This window comes from Polypterus senegalus, chromosome 7, assembly GCF_016835505.1.
Source record: "Polypterus senegalus isolate Bchr_013 chromosome 7, ASM1683550v1, whole genome shotgun sequence".
NCBI classification, from domain to species: domain Eukaryota; kingdom Metazoa; phylum Chordata; class Cladistia; order Polypteriformes; family Polypteridae; genus Polypterus; species Polypterus senegalus.
In genome coordinates this window covers 32,823,552-32,841,723 of record NC_053160.1, presented here as the reverse complement: position 1 = coordinate 32,841,723, position 18,172 = coordinate 32,823,552, and the positions used below count along the sequence as shown (strand labels likewise).

The window sequence follows — 18,172 nt, the reverse complement described above, 5'->3', positions numbered from 1 at the left end:
GAGAGAGAGAGGCGTGCGAGTAAGAGAGATAAGGAGAAAGAGAGAGAGGCTCCGAGCGAGCAAGAGAGATAAGGAGAGGGAGATGCGCACGAGAGAGAAGAATCATCAGCTCAGTTATGATCACATGATGCTCAGCAGACAAAGTGTATCCACACTTATTTATCAGTGTTATTTGTTAGGAAAAATTATTTTTATGTTGATATTTTTGGGGGTGTGGAACGGATTAACTGGATTTCCATTATTTTCAATGGGGAAGTTTTGTTCTAGATACAAGAAATTCGCTATACAAGCTCAGTGCTGGAACAAATTAAACTCGTTCTATCGTATCTAGAGGTTCCACTGTATTATGAACCACAGACACAAATAAATGTCCTACTTTTATCATAATCAGAAGTGACACATTTTATTTTTGTCTGCTGGATCACTTGCACTAGAATTTTAAACATGTTTAAAGTACTTCCACACTGTAGAAATCTTGAATTTGCTTTACAGGCAGAAATGGAGACCTAAAGTTGCAGGGCGTATGCATTAATCTTACATACTGTATGTCCCCCCCAAATTACAATTGAATATTTTTTTTTTATTATTAATTTTTCTGTCATATGTTTTTCAGTTTCTCTTTTGATATTTTAGGCCTAAGGCTTTTTTGCATGTGTAGGTTTTTCAATCAATCAATCAATCAATCAACATTTATTTATATAGCACATATTCATACAAAAAATGTAGCTCAAAGTGCTTTACAAAACGAATAGAAAAATAGAAGACACAATAAAAAATAAACATAAGTCAACATTAATTAACATAGAATAGGTTTTTAAAACCTAATCATTAGATCTACGGGTTCACTTCATTGAGGACCCTTCAACACATATCCAAATTGCTTTTTGTAATTTTGAATTCCCTGTTATTTTTGGAATTTGTTTTCATTTTTGCTTTTTTTTTAAATTTGGGAAATGTATTTTGGTAGTTTCCCTTTTGATATTTTAGGACCAGTCCCTCTTGAGTTTTTTAAACCCATATCAGAATATATAGGGGTTCATTTTCATTGAGGACCTCTCAATATGTATCTGAATTAAAAAAAAAACAAAAAACTCAAAGGCACCTTCCACTAGAATTTGTCAAACTTGTACAGAAACAGACTGAAGAGTACATTCACTAGATTCTGAAGCTATTTATACTTGCTTCTACTTTTAAGCAGCTAATTCATGTAAGGTTAGCAACATGACCTGACCTGTGATTAAGGCTCCACAGTTCAAAGCATCTGCACTGCCAGTGTTTTTACATAATACCTTAGTCATATTTCTTGGTTTTTTTCTTGTGATTATACCTGTTACATGTATTTTTATTCTCATACTGTTGAGTGTTCATTGATATTTATTGCTCTTGTTTTTCATTCTTATATGTATTGGCCTGTTTCCACTGTGCTGTATTATGGTTGTCTGTTCCTGCTAACAGCCTGGCAGGTGCTAAATACATTTCACTGTATCATGATGATGCAATAAAAATAAATTTAATTTGTTAGACAAAAAATTGTAAGGATCTGTACCAAACATGCAATTTTTATTCTAAATTCCCATGCTATGGGAGGTACAAAGTTATCATGATATCACAAATCAACAAAATAATTTCTGAATTTTCCCATTGGTAGATAATGCTTGGAAGCACATTCATATACAGTTTCCTAGTGCTCTTATTACCCATATGCTTCACATCCTTCATGAACTCAACAGAGATGTCTTTCTGAGTTTCCTAGTTCATCTATGATTTCTCCAAAAAAGAAAGGAAAACAGCTTTACACTTACTGAGTTGCAAACCTGATAAATTATTGATGTTTTTTTTTCTGGGTGTGTATGCCTTGTTCAGAGTTTCTTGCAAAAATATATTGCTTATTTTATTTTTACCTTTATTTCTTATAAGCTGCCACTGCTCTCAAAATTAGTATTCACAAAGTCTGGAATAAGTCTTAGGATTTAACCTTACTAATATTGTTTTTTGTATCAGTATACTGCTGCTGGATTATGTGAATTTTCCCTTGGGATTAATAAAGTATCTATCTATCTATCTATCTATCTATCTTTATAATTGTATCATTTTGAATTTGATTTTGTGGTAACATGTTGTTGACCAATGATTTTGGCTGTCATGCCACATCTGCTATGAAAAAAGCAAAGGTTATACTGGTTAAGTTTCCATTATGCTTAGTTTTTGCCTGCCACACTTAGTGTTCTGGCTTTCTACTCTGTTGATAGTCACTTAATATTATTTTAAATGGTGTGTTTAGACAGACATGTGTTTGTTGCATTCCAAAGGAACAACCTGAGTTTAAGTGATATTAAACCAAAATTCATCCTAAATAGTGAATGAAAAAATTGGGCAGGATGTAATTGTTCAGAATAATTACATTGAATTAAATATGCATATTTCTATTTTAATAACTATAGTCTTAACTTGAACATTCTCTTGTAAAAAGAATGATTTTTAAATTTTGATATTCTGCTTTACAGGGTCACTTTACACTAGTAGATAAAATTGGGTTATTGTATGTCCAATTTAATGTGGTATGTTCATCTTAATATGTAATGATAGAAGAAAGCATAACAAGTTTAAAAAAAAACTTAGAAAATAAATTAGAATATATTCTGATAATAAATGCACAATGCATTGTTTAAAAAAACTATTTTTCTGAATTATTTTCTATTGCTGACTTGTGACAAATAAGTGTGTTTCTTCTTTTAGTCACAGTTCTGATGGGCTTGATTGTAATAGTGAAGAAGAGGATAATGTAGAGGGGTCACTGCCATTCGATGCCTCACCATCTCCCAAATCTACACCTGTTCAGCAGACAAGCAGTGGAGATGAGTTGGACTACTTTGAAATATCCCCAGAGTATGGTGGAAATAGAAACAGGTCGATTTCTTCAGCCAACAAAGCTTTTGCAAAGGTATTGTCTTTTCTGCTGCAATGTTTCCTTATATAACTAAAATTTTTCTGATCCATTTAGTATGTTTGCTCTTTCCTGTTCAACAGACTCTTGCCAACTGTGTAGAAACTGTGAATGCACTCTGGCTAGCAAATTGTGCAAGTTTTGTAGGTCTTCCCATTGGTACTATATCGGTTCAAAACATTGCATGCACTAAACACAAGGTGGAGTTTTATGTTCACTGGAAGGTTTTGTAGTTTTGTTACAATTTACTCTGTACTGGCTCTGCAGTTGGTATTGTTGCCTCATACCTGTAGTGTTTTTTCCTGAAAATTCCAGTTTCCAAAATTCCAAATTATCCAAACTGACTGTATATGTGTACTCTGTGATTAACTATCATTCACCCTAGTTTAAATTCTGACTGATAGTAAATGCTTTTATTACTTATGAAATAAACAGAGTTTGGTCAGTTTGCTTTTTTAAGTTAATCAACAGCAACCTACTTGCAACATTCTGACCAGAAATTCACGTGACCAGAATGATGGAATGGTGGGAAAGTGTTGTCTTAATGACAACTCAGAAAATGCCTATATGACATGAACTTGAAAAAAGTCACCAGAGATTTCCTGAGTAAAAGCCTGAAAATCCTACTGGAGTTACTTGATACTACTGAGTATTCAGTAACTCAATGTATTTCTACAGTCTTTTAATTGTATAGGCACACTATTGGAACCAAAAGTGAAATCATCAGCATGGATGGTAATGCACCTGACAGTATACACTTTGCATTTAAGACACTCTATAGGTGATATTACCAAGTTTTGATAGATTGCTACACAGTTATACTTCACAGCTGTGTTGGCATGTGTGCTGTAAGAGGAACTATGCTGTTGTGATTCTTTTGTTGTTAGAAATTTCAGTAGTCTGCATGCTAAAGTACAGACGAACATGTTTGCCTAAAAGGTAATGTCAATGGAAAATGTATGTTTTTTGTAAGTGCAACTGCAAAAATGGCAAATAAACCCATTATCTTAGAGGATATATAGAGGATTTATAATTATTTGTTATATTTCTGCAGAGGTTCCTCCCAAGGCTAGAGTTAAATTTAAATTTTTATATCTGTCTTGTTCATTATTATTTCCATTATGTATGTTAATATTGTTGGTCATTTAGTTTCTGTGTATCTGTGTATTCTCTTTTATATTTCTTGTGTTTTATGGGTAGTCCCCCAAGAAGAGGGGCCACCTGCCCATAACCGCAAAAGACTACCCTCAGCTCTATAAAGGTGGAGAAAAACCCACAGTCTGTTGTGGTTCATTGAATATGTTTGTGGTATGTTGAGCACTGCTGAATTTGTGATTTTTTTTGTGCTTTTGTGAATTTTTGGATTTTGACCACTTTTGCTCTGTCCTTTTGACTGTTCTTGGGATTTGTTATTCTGGACTTCTTTGCCTCTGGATTGCCATCTTGCATCTTGGCAATTTGTTTACCTTGTGCTCCTCAGAGTTTATCTTTGTGTCTCAGAGCATTTTTATGAAGATAAATATTTTTATTTGTTAGATTCTATGTTTGCACTTTTTTTAACTTTTCATGGTTAGAGTAATCCCCCTCTAATGGGTGTATTTGATTAATTGTTCAGAACTTTTGCTTGGGAACTCTGTAGTTCACAACACTAACTGGCAAGTTTCATATTAAAAAGCAGTGAATCTTTGTCATTGTTTTTCTTTACGTTCCATTTTCGTATGAGGAATGCAGTTTATAAAAATTATTATTATTAGCTTGTTCTCCAGTAAGTGGGAATTTTAGGATGAGCAAAAGCAAAAGCACAAAAAGTACAATTACTGGAATGTTATGAAAGAAAACTGATTGTCTCATCAAACAGAAAACATTAGAAGAAAAAAATCACATGAAAATATATAGTTTACATCAATGTTTTGACTTAAAAAAGTGTATAGGTAACAGACAGGAAACCAAAGATGGTGACATCTCCCACATTTCTCTTTGCAGAATTAGTGCTCTTACTGTAGTAAACTAACAAAATCACAAAATAATGTGTTAATATATTTTTATTACTCAATGGAGTGTTTTATTATGTCAAAATAAATAAAATGTTTAAGGGAAGATCTTGGACTACAGACAAAAACATTGGCTACGTTATGGTTAACTGATAATGATTAATGAGGATTTTCAGTTTGATTCATTTTTTTATGTAATGATTTAACTGAGTACATGCTCAGAGCAATTTATAAATTAGAGTATGAATCCGCATACATAAACACATATCAGTCTTTAAATAAAATCATGCCAGTATAAAGTCCATTTAACCTAAGAATTGAGATGTGGCCGGTTGACAGCAAAGGAGCAAAAGTAAAACACTTTAGTGTCCTGTGTCTTTTATAGTAAGCAAAGTCACTTCCATCCTCCATACCCAGTCATTCTTCAACTTCACAAACACACACAGTAATCCTAAACTGTGTAAAATAATGTAAGAATTCCGGTGTTGCATCAATAACCACTGAACCTGAAGGTGTATTAATTCTGCAACTTGTTCTTAAAAAGCATTGAAAGATAAAGCGTGCCACACTCATTTTTTATTGTATTTTTTATATTATGTCATTTCCAAAATTACAAAGTGTAGCCCACAACATTGTGGTTTTAAAATGGCTTTCAGCACTTTTCTCTGTTTCTCTTACTGTGTTTCTTCTTTTTAATTAGAATTTTTTTTTCCTATTCTTAAATCACCTTCCAAATTTTTATGTTTTTCTGAAAGATTTGATTTACTTATACAGTATAATGGTGACAAACTCTGTTCTTTTTATTAGGAGTTATATTTATTCAGGTTGATTAGTGGGCTTCCTGTGTGCTTGAACTGCTTTTTAAAACATATTGTAACAATGCTCTATTGAAAAATGCCATTGAGAATGAAGATGCATGTATTTTTAATCTTTCATAGTTATTTGCCTGTGCTTCTTTTTACAATTATGTTGTATTTCTTTTATGTGCTCTTTGTCATTCAATGAGTTCCAAAATAGTGCATATACATTTTCATATAAAAATTGTAATAATAATAAACACATGTCAATAAATGATTTGATATTTAATACAATTGGCTTTTCTCTTTGGTAGGAACTTATGGAATCTGGACTTCGGCTGAGATCTTATTCATATTCTTCTCCTAAAGTATCCATGACCATGCCAAACTTCATTCGGGACTCTGGCGCTGCGAGCCACACAGAAGGTATGTGCTGCTGTTCCCTTAAAAAAACAAAACAAGAAAAACACTAATATTTCAGAGGTTCATACACACGCAACGTGTTAAATATTCCTGAGCGTATAAGGAGGGAAATTCATTCATATGTTCAGACTAGCTTAAAATAATTCATCAAAGTTAAATTCTGTTTAAATTGCTTAACTTTTCCTGTTTTGTTATATAAAAAATAGGAAAAGAATACATTTTTATCATGTCATTGGTACTTGATTGTTGGCATCAGTGATGCTCCATTAACACAATTAAAAAAATCTGGATGCTCTTTTGGTAAACAATATTTATTTAATTAATAAAACAAATCAAAGGTATAGAATTACATAGCTATACGTTATTTGAAAAGATTTTATTTGGTATCTAAATGATCATTATTGACAGATAACATTGCATGTTTCACTTGCTTTCACTTGATGTAATTTCTTTATCATAACAGATTTATATGTCAGGTTACTTTTTTGCATAACCTTTATAAAATTATTTTTATCCTTTTTAATTTTTTTTAAATATTCTGTTATAACTTAACTGAAATGAACATTTAGCTAAGCTGTCTCTTAATCTTTTTGACTATATTTGTTAATATCACAGCTGAGAACTTGTTAAATGTATTATAGATATATTAATCGTGCATTATGATGACTTCACTGGCATTTAATGCAATATTTATATTTATTTTATTAGTTGTATATATCACTTAGTCTGATTTTTGCATTGGTTATTCATATAGAATTGAAACTATGAGGAATTGTGTTTTATTTATATCTACTATACTTATTTGTCATTATTAGATAAGTAGTATTCAACATTGTTCACTTTAAACTTATGTAAGGATCATTTCACTTAATATAGTGGAATGTGTCTTTTTAAGAGTAGATTTCATTTAAACATATTGGTTGTTACAGTTTAAGGCCTTTTTCCACTATTGATCAGCACACGATTGGATTTCTTTTTTCAAGTATGAGTGACCATGTATGTAGACAGTTTTTTACCTCCTTATGGCCACAACACAAGAACATATCTCATTAATTCATAATATTGTAAGTATTATTCTGATATGTGTATATCCCAACAACATAAACTGAGAAAAGCAAGTATCAGTCAAGGAAACTTGTGTAAAAATCTCTTTTCATTTACAAATTTCTAAATAAACACAAAATATATACAATTAGTCACCAGAATGTGCTCTGTTCATTTTAAAAAGGGTGGTTTAGAACAGGCTGACTGGCTTGCAACATAAGCTGCAAAAATTATATTTGTGTAATGAACTATTGTGCACTAAACACATTAAGAGTGCCAAATAGTGTAACAACAAATGCAGGAAAATGTCAAAGTGGAAGTGCCCTTGCATAGTTCAGACAAATAACTTCATCATTATTGTGTGTAAGTATGTAGCATTTTATCTACCTCCACCATCTGGTTTTAGCTTTTGGGACCACAAATACAGTATATTATCCAGTTATGCTGGTGAACTTTTTACTCAAAATTAGTGGGAATTCAGGCTGAGATACAAATGAGATAAATGTTATGACCTAGACATCATACCATATTATTTAGATTATTGTATTGATTTGTTCATTCTGTATTTTTGTAACATAATTATTATTATTATAGGCTCAGGTGGGGCTAGGGTCTTCTCATGATTTTGTATGATGTAAATTAAAAATTCAGTATATCCATCCTGGATGGGTCACTGGCACACTGTTACATAGCTCACTCAAGCACAGACACTCTTTCACAGAGGAAGTTTTGAGTCATCTGTTAACCTAAAATGTATTTTGTTAGGATGTGCAAGGAAACTGGAGTACCATCTCACAGAGACACAGGGTAGATGTGGACTCATAAATAAACATTAAAAAAGTTAAATATTGAAATGTGCAGAAGTGTGTATAATCAATATAATTCAATTTATAAACCCTCATACAGTAGGCAGGAGCCACTTTTGGATGGGGCACTAGTCCATTACAAGGCACATTCTGATAAATTCATTGACCAGTGCCGGGCCAGTTATTCTAACACATACATTCTTGGAGTCTGCATAGAATCCAGAGTACCAGCAAAAAACCCATGAAGACAAAGCAAACATGAAATTTGTATACTGCCATTGACCAGGCATGTGTTTTGAGTCTAGTTCTCCGAATGACAGCGAGACATTAAATGTTGCTCTATGTAATTTCTAATAACACAAAATTAATTGAGCCATTTAAATCAGTCAAAAGTGATGCATTCTTGAATAGTTTTGAGAACATCCATACATTTTCAGAAGTTATTAATCAATATCTTATATGTGTCTGGGGAATTTTTGCCCATTCTTCCTTATATTCTATTCTTCAGATGTCTCACATAAGATATAACATGAACAGTCCATGTTAAAATTGTTGGTACAACATTTCTGTTGGCTTGAGATTGGGACGTTGGGTTGGCCATTCCCAAACATGAATTGTTTTCTTTTAAAACAAGACTTTCACTGAGTTGCTGGAATATTTAGTACCTCAATAATAACTGAAGAGTGATATTCGGCTTATGTTCAACTCAAAGTGGTATTTTGTAGAAGGCAATGAATGTATTTGGCAATGTCATTACTATAAAATTAATAGAAAAGGATTTATCCACTACATCTGTATTACTTAAATTCTGGACTATAGAGTCTTCGGCAGACTTTTTTTTAAACTTATTTTCAATTTTAAAAGCCCTCTGCGAGATAAAAAGAGAAATTTGGCATTTTTCAAGTCCAAGTTATGTCTTTATAAACATAGTATATACTGGATTAATTTGCCACTTAATATCGTGCTGAAAAGTGAACCATATCTTTTAAATTGCAAAAAAATAGCTAGCCCACTCTTTCATTTTATAATGGAGCTTACATGTACCAGGGTTCCACTATGAAAAAAGCCTTAAAACGTACCAAATATATTCCATAATTGTGAAGAAATAACTTTGACTTGAAAATGCCAAACTTATCCTTTAATAATGCTCCAGTTTGGAAGGGAAAACAAATGGGCAAACACAAAGTTCAAATGTAACAGTAGAATAACCTTTGCTGTACAGACATTGAACTTCTGTCACATCTTTCAGGTTGTATAACATCTACACTTTCCAAGTCATCAAAGTTCTGCATTGAAGGGCTCTAACTTTTACCTTCATTTTCTCTCTCACATTTAGTTATCATCCCTCCATTCTTTTCACCAGTAGTATATTTGCAAATCCTTATACCTTGACTTTAGGCCATTTTTTAGACAATCCTTGAAATTCTTTCCAGGAGTCTGCCTCTCCAGTCCTCACCCTGTCTAGAGTGTATAAAGTATTTTTGAACTCCTGTGCCCCCAGTACTTAACTTAGGTGTGGAGTCTCAAAGGCAGCTCACCAACTGTCATTCTTCAGCAAATTTATATGGTACAGTATCACTTTCAGGCTTCTTTTCATGCCTTACTGAATTTACTGTTCCTCAGTTCTTTGCAGCAGTATTCCGCAGTTGCCTCAGCATCAAAATGTCAGCAGGTGTAGCGCCTTCCTGCTGTTCAATATACAAAAATGCTGTTTCAATGGTATTTAGATGGTCTGTAGGGAAGCCTTGTGTGAATTTTCTGTGCAGTCCTCATTGTATAAACACACACATCCTAAGTGGAAAAAAAAGTACAGCATGCGTACACAGTCACCGTTTGTAATACTCTGACAATAGCTATGGGTGCAGTTGGGGAGGGGTGAGTGAGTCATGTTCACATTCCCAGAGTCACCAGCTCCTCCACCTCTCCAACAGTACAAATTAAAAGTATAGTATTTATGCACTTGGTGCAATATTCACAACAAAGCTTTAATGAATTATAGGAAAAGTAATGAACTGTATGACACAGGTTTTCCTCGGATAATGCAGACCCTTTGTTAATTGGGGTGTGGAAAATCGGGGTACTGCAGTATATACTGTATTTTTAATAGACATTTACCAATCTATACATTTCCAAACCAGCTTATTTCAATTCAGATTTGTGGAACTGGGTCCTTTTCCAGCAGCATCTGGTGCAAGGCAATAGTTTATCCAGAGTATAATGATAAAGTATACAGGAAATCCACAACCTTAATTAAATACTGTATATGCAGGCCACCTCAATAGTGGAAAAAGGGCTGTTTTTAGTATGCAATGCAAATACATTGAATGGTGTACACAGTTCAATCTGCTGTGATTTAAAGATTAGTATAATGGATGGTTAACACTTGAGTTTAGGTACTGCAAAAATGCATCTATTACTCATTTACTCTTAATAAAGGCTTCTTTTGGTTATCATAAAACAGTGAAGTATATTGGCATGGTGGTAAAATTACTTAATATGAAGGATCCACAAGTCTTACATTAAATTTGTAATATCAAAAGAAATGTGTTTCAGTTAAGCCATCCCAGATAACTCCAAAGTGAAGTCTTATTAGTACACTACAATGCAGTGATGAATAAACACTTTAGTGTTATGAAGGCTCAAAGAAGTGTTTCTTAAGATCTTGTTACATAAGAATAAATGAGCAATAGATACATTTTTATGGCACCTAAACTGAAGTGTTACCCAATGGATTATAGAAACAGGAAATTACTTTCACTGTTTGGTTACAAATGATGCTACTATTAAGATCAATACATTAATGCATAATATATGAAATTTTGGTTTAATTCAATGTGGTGTATAGAGTAAAATCTTTCACCAGTAAGGAATTTATCCCTGCTCTGTAGATGGAGTATTCAACCACAGTGGGAGATCCCTTCTGCAGGCTCTTTCTTTGTCTAAATCAGTGTCTCTCCTTCACCCTGGTAGTAAGTAAATTACAATTTGTTGGACACTGTCTAAAGGCATGGACTTTGGATAACTTGGTGTAAGGAGAAACGTTCCTTTGGTCATATAACCGGTGTTGCTTGCTTTGATGTTAAAAGGTCACTAATGCAAAATGTCATATTTCTGTTGTGGCATCTCTGTTGCAGTGGGAAAGGATAAACATTTCTGTGTTCTAGACAGAAGGTGGAAAATGCATGACAAAAACAGAAGCTAACCAAAGAGATTTTATTTTAAATTTAATAGTTAAAAATGATATATGTTACCTATAGAAAAAAATCAGATCATGCATGTTGCACCTAAAGTCTTTTGTTAACAGAACATGGCTTTTGAGGTGGAGAGGGTTTTTAAGAGGGAAATTGTGTCACAATATACAGTGCATCTGGAAAGTATTCACAGCGCATCACTTTTTCCACATTTTGTTATGTTACAACCTTATTCCAAAATGGATTAAATTAATTTTTTTCCTCAGAATTCTACACACAACATGAAAAAAGTTTACTTGAGATTTTCGCATATTTATTAAAAATAAAAAAATTGAGAAATCACATGTACATAAGTATTCACAGCCTTTGCCATGAAGCTCAAAATTGAGCTCAGGTGCATCCTGTTTCCCCTGATCATCCTTGAGATGTTTCTGCAGCTTAACTGGAGTCCACCTGTGGTAAATTCAGTTGATTGGACATGATTTGGAAAGGCACACACCTGTCTATATAAGGTCCCACAGTTGACAGTTCATGTCAGAGCACAAACCAAGCATCAAGTCATAGGAATTGTCTGTAAACTTCCGAGACAGGATTGTCTCGAGGCACAAATCTGTGGAAGGTTACAGAAAAATGTCTGCTGCTTTGAAGGTCCCAATGAGCACAGTGGCCTCCATCATCCGTAAGTGGAAGAAGTTCGAAACCACCAGGACTCTTCCTAGAGCTGGCCGGCCATCTAAACTGAGCGATCGGGGGAGAAGGACCTTAGTCAAGGATGTGACCAAGACACCGATGGTCAATCTGTCAGAGCTCCAGAGGTCCTCTGTGGAGAGAGGAGAACCTTCCAGAAGGACAAGCATCTCTGCAGCAATCCACCAATCAGGCCTGTATCGTAGAGTGGCCAGATGGAAGCCACTCCTTAGTAAAAGGCACATGGCAGCCCGCCTGGAGTTTGCCAAAAGGCACCTGAAGGACTCTCAGACCATGAGAAACTAAATTCTCTGGTCTGATGAGACAAAGATTGAACTCTTTGGTGTGAATGCCAGGCGTCACGTTTGGAGGAAGCCAGGCACCGCTCAGCACCAGGCTAATACCCTACCTACAGTGAAGCGTGGTGGTGGCAGCATCATGCTGTGGGGATGTATTTCAGCGGCAGGAACTGGGAGACTACTCAGGATAAATGGAAAGATGACTGCAGCAATGTACAGAGACATCCTAGATGAAATCCTGCTCCAGAGCACTCTTGACCTCAGACTGGGGTGACGGTTCATCTTTCAGCAGGGCAACGACCCTCAGCACACAGCCAAGATATCAAAGGAGTGGATTCAGGACAACTCTGTGAATGTCCTTGAGTGGCCCAGCCAGAATCCAGACTTGAATCCAATTGAACATCTCTGGAGAGATCTTAAAATGGCTGTGCACCGACACTTCCCATCCAACCTGATGGAGCTTGAAAGGTGCTGCAAAGAGGAATGGGGCAAACTGGCCAAGTATAGGTGTGCCAAGCTTGTGACATCATATTCAAAAAGACTTTTTTTTGGCTTTAATTGTTGCCAAAGGTGCATCGACAAAGTATTGAGCAAAGGCTGTGAATACTTATGTATTTGTGATTTCTCAGTTTTTTTATTTTTAATAAATTTGGAAAAAACTCAAGTAATCTTTTTTCACATTGTCATTATGGGGTGTTGTGTGTAGAATTCTGAGGAAAAAAATGAATTTCATCCATTTTGGAGTAAGGCTGTAACATAACAAATACGATGCACTGTATCTTAAAAGGTCTTCTTTCAGTGTGCATTTATGTCTTTCTTTCTTGTTATGCTGAGCATTAAAATTTAAATTAATGTAAAATGGCTATACTTTTCCTAAATGTTTCTTGACAACATATTTTACTTCAACTCTGTGATCTTATTTTTTTTCAAAATGTGACAATGAAATCACATTTATGTTTAAACATTGCAGAGTCACATAACAACAACATGTTGAGTTCATTTTATAATACTTAATTTTTCCTGGGTGATTTAGCTTTTTTCTCAAGTAAAGATAAGTAAATTTTTATTTGTCTGTTGTTTTTGAGGTTGTCAAGAATTGTTAAAGGTTAAGAATAGCTGTTGTGTGATAACATAAAAGTGTTCTTTGCTTTCTAAATGTGTTTCTCTCCATAAGGTTTCTTGTTTTCCAATATGTAACTGTGCAATATGTTAATTTCAGAGCACCGTACTTACAGTTTACCAGAACACCCAAAAGAAAAAAGGTAATAATATTTGTTTATCACATTTTTGAATAGTACTCTGCTTTTTAATTATACCATTTATAAAAATTGTATTTAACAAATGTATATGTTTTCAATCAAAACTGAAAAGTTTCAAGGTCAGGTTGACTGTTTTTGAGACTAATGCCCATATTTATTATGCGTCTCGGAGTAGGAAAACAATCCTAACTGATTGAAAAATCTCATAGTGATGGAAATTTGCTTGTACTCTAAGGAGTAGAAGTAAAAAAAATTGTAGCTATTTTTCTAAGTTAGTTAACTACTTCTAACTTCACCAGAATTTAAGGGAGCCTGCAAGTTACCCTAACTCGCTAGTAGCTGACAGAATATGACATTCAATCAGAAATTGGTAGATCTATTTGTAACGTAATATTTTTGGGCGTTACATGGTCCACCTCACTTGGAGATACCATGCACCGTTAGAATTGAAATGTTGGTAAAATTATGCTTTTTGGCCAAAGGGAAAATGCAGTTTTTCAATAGCGATGAGTTGTAAATGTTGCAGCCAAGTATTTCTTGAATTTTGCATCACTTTGACTGCCCTTTAAACATGTGAGGTAATACACAGATTCATACTTTTCTCCACCACTCCACATAATATAATGTTAAAGCTGCGTTCATGCAAATCAACACATACATAAAGGCTATTGCTCCAAGTGTAGATCAGCATGCATCTGTAAATAGTCAGCATTATTACCCTGAGGATTAGCTGGTCTGGATAGGAGATTGACAGCAAAACGTCACACAGGTATACTAAGCTCTGCATTCCATGAACCCTTTGAACATTTGTTTAACACCTTACTTTCCCAGAGGTTTCAAAAATACAGGCAGAAACTCCTAGGGCATTAGATAAACAGATCCTCACAGAAGATGAGGGGATATCACAAAGAGAGGCATGGTATGCGACTCACAAAGACGATCAGAAACAGTTGAAGAGTGGATGCAAATAGCCACGGCTACTTTTGGTAACTGTTACTTTACAAGGTATTTCCCACGGTCATAATAGTAGGAAGGTGATTCTTTTGAAAATGCGGCTGTGGATCATTCATTGTTAAATAAATATGCCCATATCAAGCCTAACTCTCATTTGGTATATGTGTTTCAGTTTGCCCGTCTCAGTGTTTGTTTCAGTATTATTCTTGATGTTGCAAAGTGTATGTGTCCCTCCTTCGTTCTTCTACTTTGAATATTATTATTGTCATAATTATTATTGTTATTATTATTTTTCTCTCTCTGATGGAGCCTCAGCGTTAGTATTAAAAAAAAATACATAAACATATCATGAGTGTTAATTTGCCACAATGAATGCCATAACATTATGACATCATTAATTCTCAGACATGGCCTCCTACTCCTTTTTGGGGCTGTGACTGGAACTAGGACGTTTCATAACTTCTTCTCATGTCCTACTTTGAGGTAGGGCAAATTCTTATCCTAGTAAGACTCTTCAAGCAATTCCTAGGAGCAACTCTGAGTGGCTTGATGAATATGAGTCTAAATATCTGACGTTCATTCAAAGCATAAGTGATATTTGCAGACTGGCAACTTGGTGCCTTTTTTAAAATACTGTTTTGTATGCAGATTGTAACTGAAATTAACTTTTTTTTCTTAAATGCTTAATATGTAAAATTATGATAAAAATTGCATATTAAGTACAGGTGTTCCTCAAATGCCACTTATTTTTCCTTTTATTTAGTTTAACAGAGGAAAGATGATAAACATAAAAACAACAAGTGTTTACATATTAAATATTATGCCATGGCTAAACTTATGTTTTTCAGCTGTTTAAAAGAAGATGCAAGGAAATTGACTAAACTGTTAACTTTTTCATCTGAAACAATATTTCTCCAGACAGATCTATATTGGTCAAAACTTCTAGTGCATCTCCATTTTTTCAGATTTTATTGAAATTTATGCAGTTTAGTTTCTCATGTGAAATTAAAGCGTAGAATAAATAAACAGTTGGATATTTTTGAAAATCATGGAATTTATTTTTTTAACAAAATTGAATCTACATTTTTGATACATCAAAGTAACCACTCTTTCCAGGTTTAACAGCCAAACATCCTCACAATATTCTTTCTACAGTGGAAATCAAATATTGTTTTTTTTCCAACACTGTAAAATATGTTGCACTTGTAGGTTGCTTTACATTTACTGTTCTGCTCAGCTCATCCCAGTCTTTCTCAGTTGGTTTTAAGTCTGCAGACTGTGCTGGTAATTTCATGATTTGAAGCTTTGTGTCATTATTTAGGTATATGATAAACCCCTTACCAAATAGGCATTGGCCATAGGGTATTGTATGGTATTGCAAAATGCTGTGGTAGGCCTTTTGGTTCAGGGAATCTGTCACTCTGTGCAAATCACCCACATTTGACAGTTGTTAGTACACACTGAGGCCAGGGATATACTTAATGCTACACGACGCATATGCATATGAGGACTCTGCTTCTGTCCAAGCAGTGTACTCTCTTATACAGTACTTGCACACATACTTTAAGTAAATATAGAGGATTCCTCCAGGTGGCAGTGTGAGAAATCATTCCAGTGAGGAAATGTCTAGTTTCGGTGTGTTGTGACTTGAAGGAAAAAAAAGATGCTGGAGATTCTTTGCATTCTGATGCTGCTGTGAAGGTGCCAAAAAAATAATGAAAGCAGCGACACAGAAGATGGTATGTGAGACTTTAAATGTATCGCTTTGTTACATTGGGAAACTTGCAACACTTTTTCTGCCTTTGTGAGAAATGGATGATGAAAAGAACCATAAATACATTTGCATCTCAGCATTTAAGTCTGACAGTTTGCTTCACCGCAACAAACCATTCATCAAACATCAAAGCACGCAAATTTATCCTGTTGAAGCTGCATTGTGGCTTGCCATCACACAGTGATAGTAAACAACGATGCTGATGTCACGTACCAAACCTTGACCACAAATGTCACCCATAGTTTTGCCGGTACTCTTAACTCATGCATGTGACACATTAATTTCTGATGATATGCTCAGAAGACATGTCAAAAGAATGCTGGGAACACATTGCAGCCATGATGAATACACATAAACGTTTTGAGCGTGAAGTGTAAACCATCATTTCACTTACTCAGTGGTGTACAAAAATCCTAAAACCCTGTGAGATGAACCAAAGATTTCAAATTTTGATTCTTTAATTAGATTACCTTCTTTAATAGTCAGCGGGCAGTGGTTCCTGACCCAGGCAAGCCTCTTTTTCTTACTTTACAATTTTAGCAATGGCTTTTTAACTGACACTCAAACCTCCAACTAAAAGTCTACTCTAAACACCTGAAAATGAGACTTGCTTACCAATTTTAAACTGTGTCTAAAACTGTTTTCCTGTGAGGCATCTATCATACAAGATTGTCAAAGACAGATAATAGAATTTTTGAAAAGTATTTGCAATCTCCTGTCTTACGTGTATCTTTAGCACCTTTTCTCTGTATTCATGTGTGTGTGTGAACATCTCATTATTGGCGCCCCCCCTCTAGTGTTCTCATAAGCCTGCTTCTCAGACTGTCATTATTTTCAAAGCACCTTCCTCACTTCCTGTCTGATTTTATACTTTCTGTCTTGGAAGGTGACTCTTCCAGCAGGCCTCTTATGGTTTTACGAATATGTCTTCAGCAGTGTTTCTTCTTTCGCGCACATTCACATAAAGTCTACTTCTCAGATTATTATCAAGGTTTTATACTGTACGTCCTTGAAACTGATTTTCTCAGTGTGTCTCCTATGCCTTTACTCCTCCTCATGCATATCACACTCGCACTTTCTCTTTTGCCGAGTTACCATATGTATATAGTGAATGCTGACATGGATGGACCATCATTCGGACTGTGTGATGCCTTTCCCAGCTGAGAGACCATAATAGATGGGCAGCACAGTGGGAGAAGCAGGGATGGCTAGCTGTTCATACTACCGTTGGAGCATTCAGGCTTAAATGGATGAACTGGGACACTTTAACTACCAACATGGGGGGTGGCAGTGCTTCTTTTGCCCAGTCCCAATATGAACATCTCCATGGTATCATGGGTCCTGCAGTCTCGAAAGGCATCCCTGACGGGGTTCCTGGGTGTTATCAGAGGTGCTGTCAAAAGAAATGTTCCCTATTTTGGGAAGATTCCACCTAACCCAGAAGTGCTTCCTAAGCTCTGGCACTGGAGGTACTCCTGGTTTTGGCATTAAAGAAGCGATTTCTATTGCATCAGGGAGTTGGAATCGGGAGGAAGGGAAAAAGAATACCTGAAAGAGAGTGGAGAAAGTTAATTATTTGAATTGTGCTTGTGACTATTTGTGTGTTGGAGGAAAAACCTGAAAAGGCACTTATGTGTAATAGAAATATGTTATTTGAACCCTTGACTGTGTCTATGCACTTGTGCCTGGGGTCTGAGGTGCCCCTTTTTGGCCATTATATATTTGTAACCTAAACTCTTTTTTTAACCTCTGGCAGTTTACTGCTTACCTTTGTGCCATTTCAGGTTATTCACTGGACTTGAACTGTAAAAATGGCGGTGTTCTAAAACCTGACTGGTAGTGTGTGTGTATATGTATGTATAAAACAAAGATATAATATTTTGTATGTACTATTAATTGAGTCATTGCTCAGCATAACAACAGGCGTGTTGCATGTCTACTGAAAAGCATAACATACAGTATATATTTTGAAAGGTTTATGATGAGTAACTGTCATTAGCAGG

The 18,172-nt window shown here is 34.9% G+C and overlaps 1 protein-coding gene across 6 annotated transcripts in view; it reads left to right on the top strand.

Moving 5' to 3' along the window:
* The window catches only part of arhgef28a (Rho guanine nucleotide exchange factor (GEF) 28a), a 255,985-nt gene that overhangs the window by 120,056 nt on the left and 117,757 nt on the right, over window positions 1-18,172 (top strand). For 4 of the 6 annotated variants that reach the window (XM_039758443.1, XM_039758447.1, XM_039758446.1 and 1 more), the window contains 4 exons: window positions 2,737-2,941; window positions 6,047-6,158; window positions 10,894-10,974; window positions 13,402-13,444. In XM_039758443.1, the coding sequence (XP_039614377.1) occupies window positions 2,737-2,941; window positions 6,047-6,158; window positions 10,894-10,974; window positions 13,402-13,444 (441 nt within the window). The remainder of the gene's footprint in view (window positions 1-2,736; window positions 2,942-6,046; window positions 6,159-10,893; window positions 10,975-13,401; window positions 13,445-18,172) is intronic. The other 2 variants (XM_039758444.1, XM_039758448.1) reach the window with 1 other exon arrangement.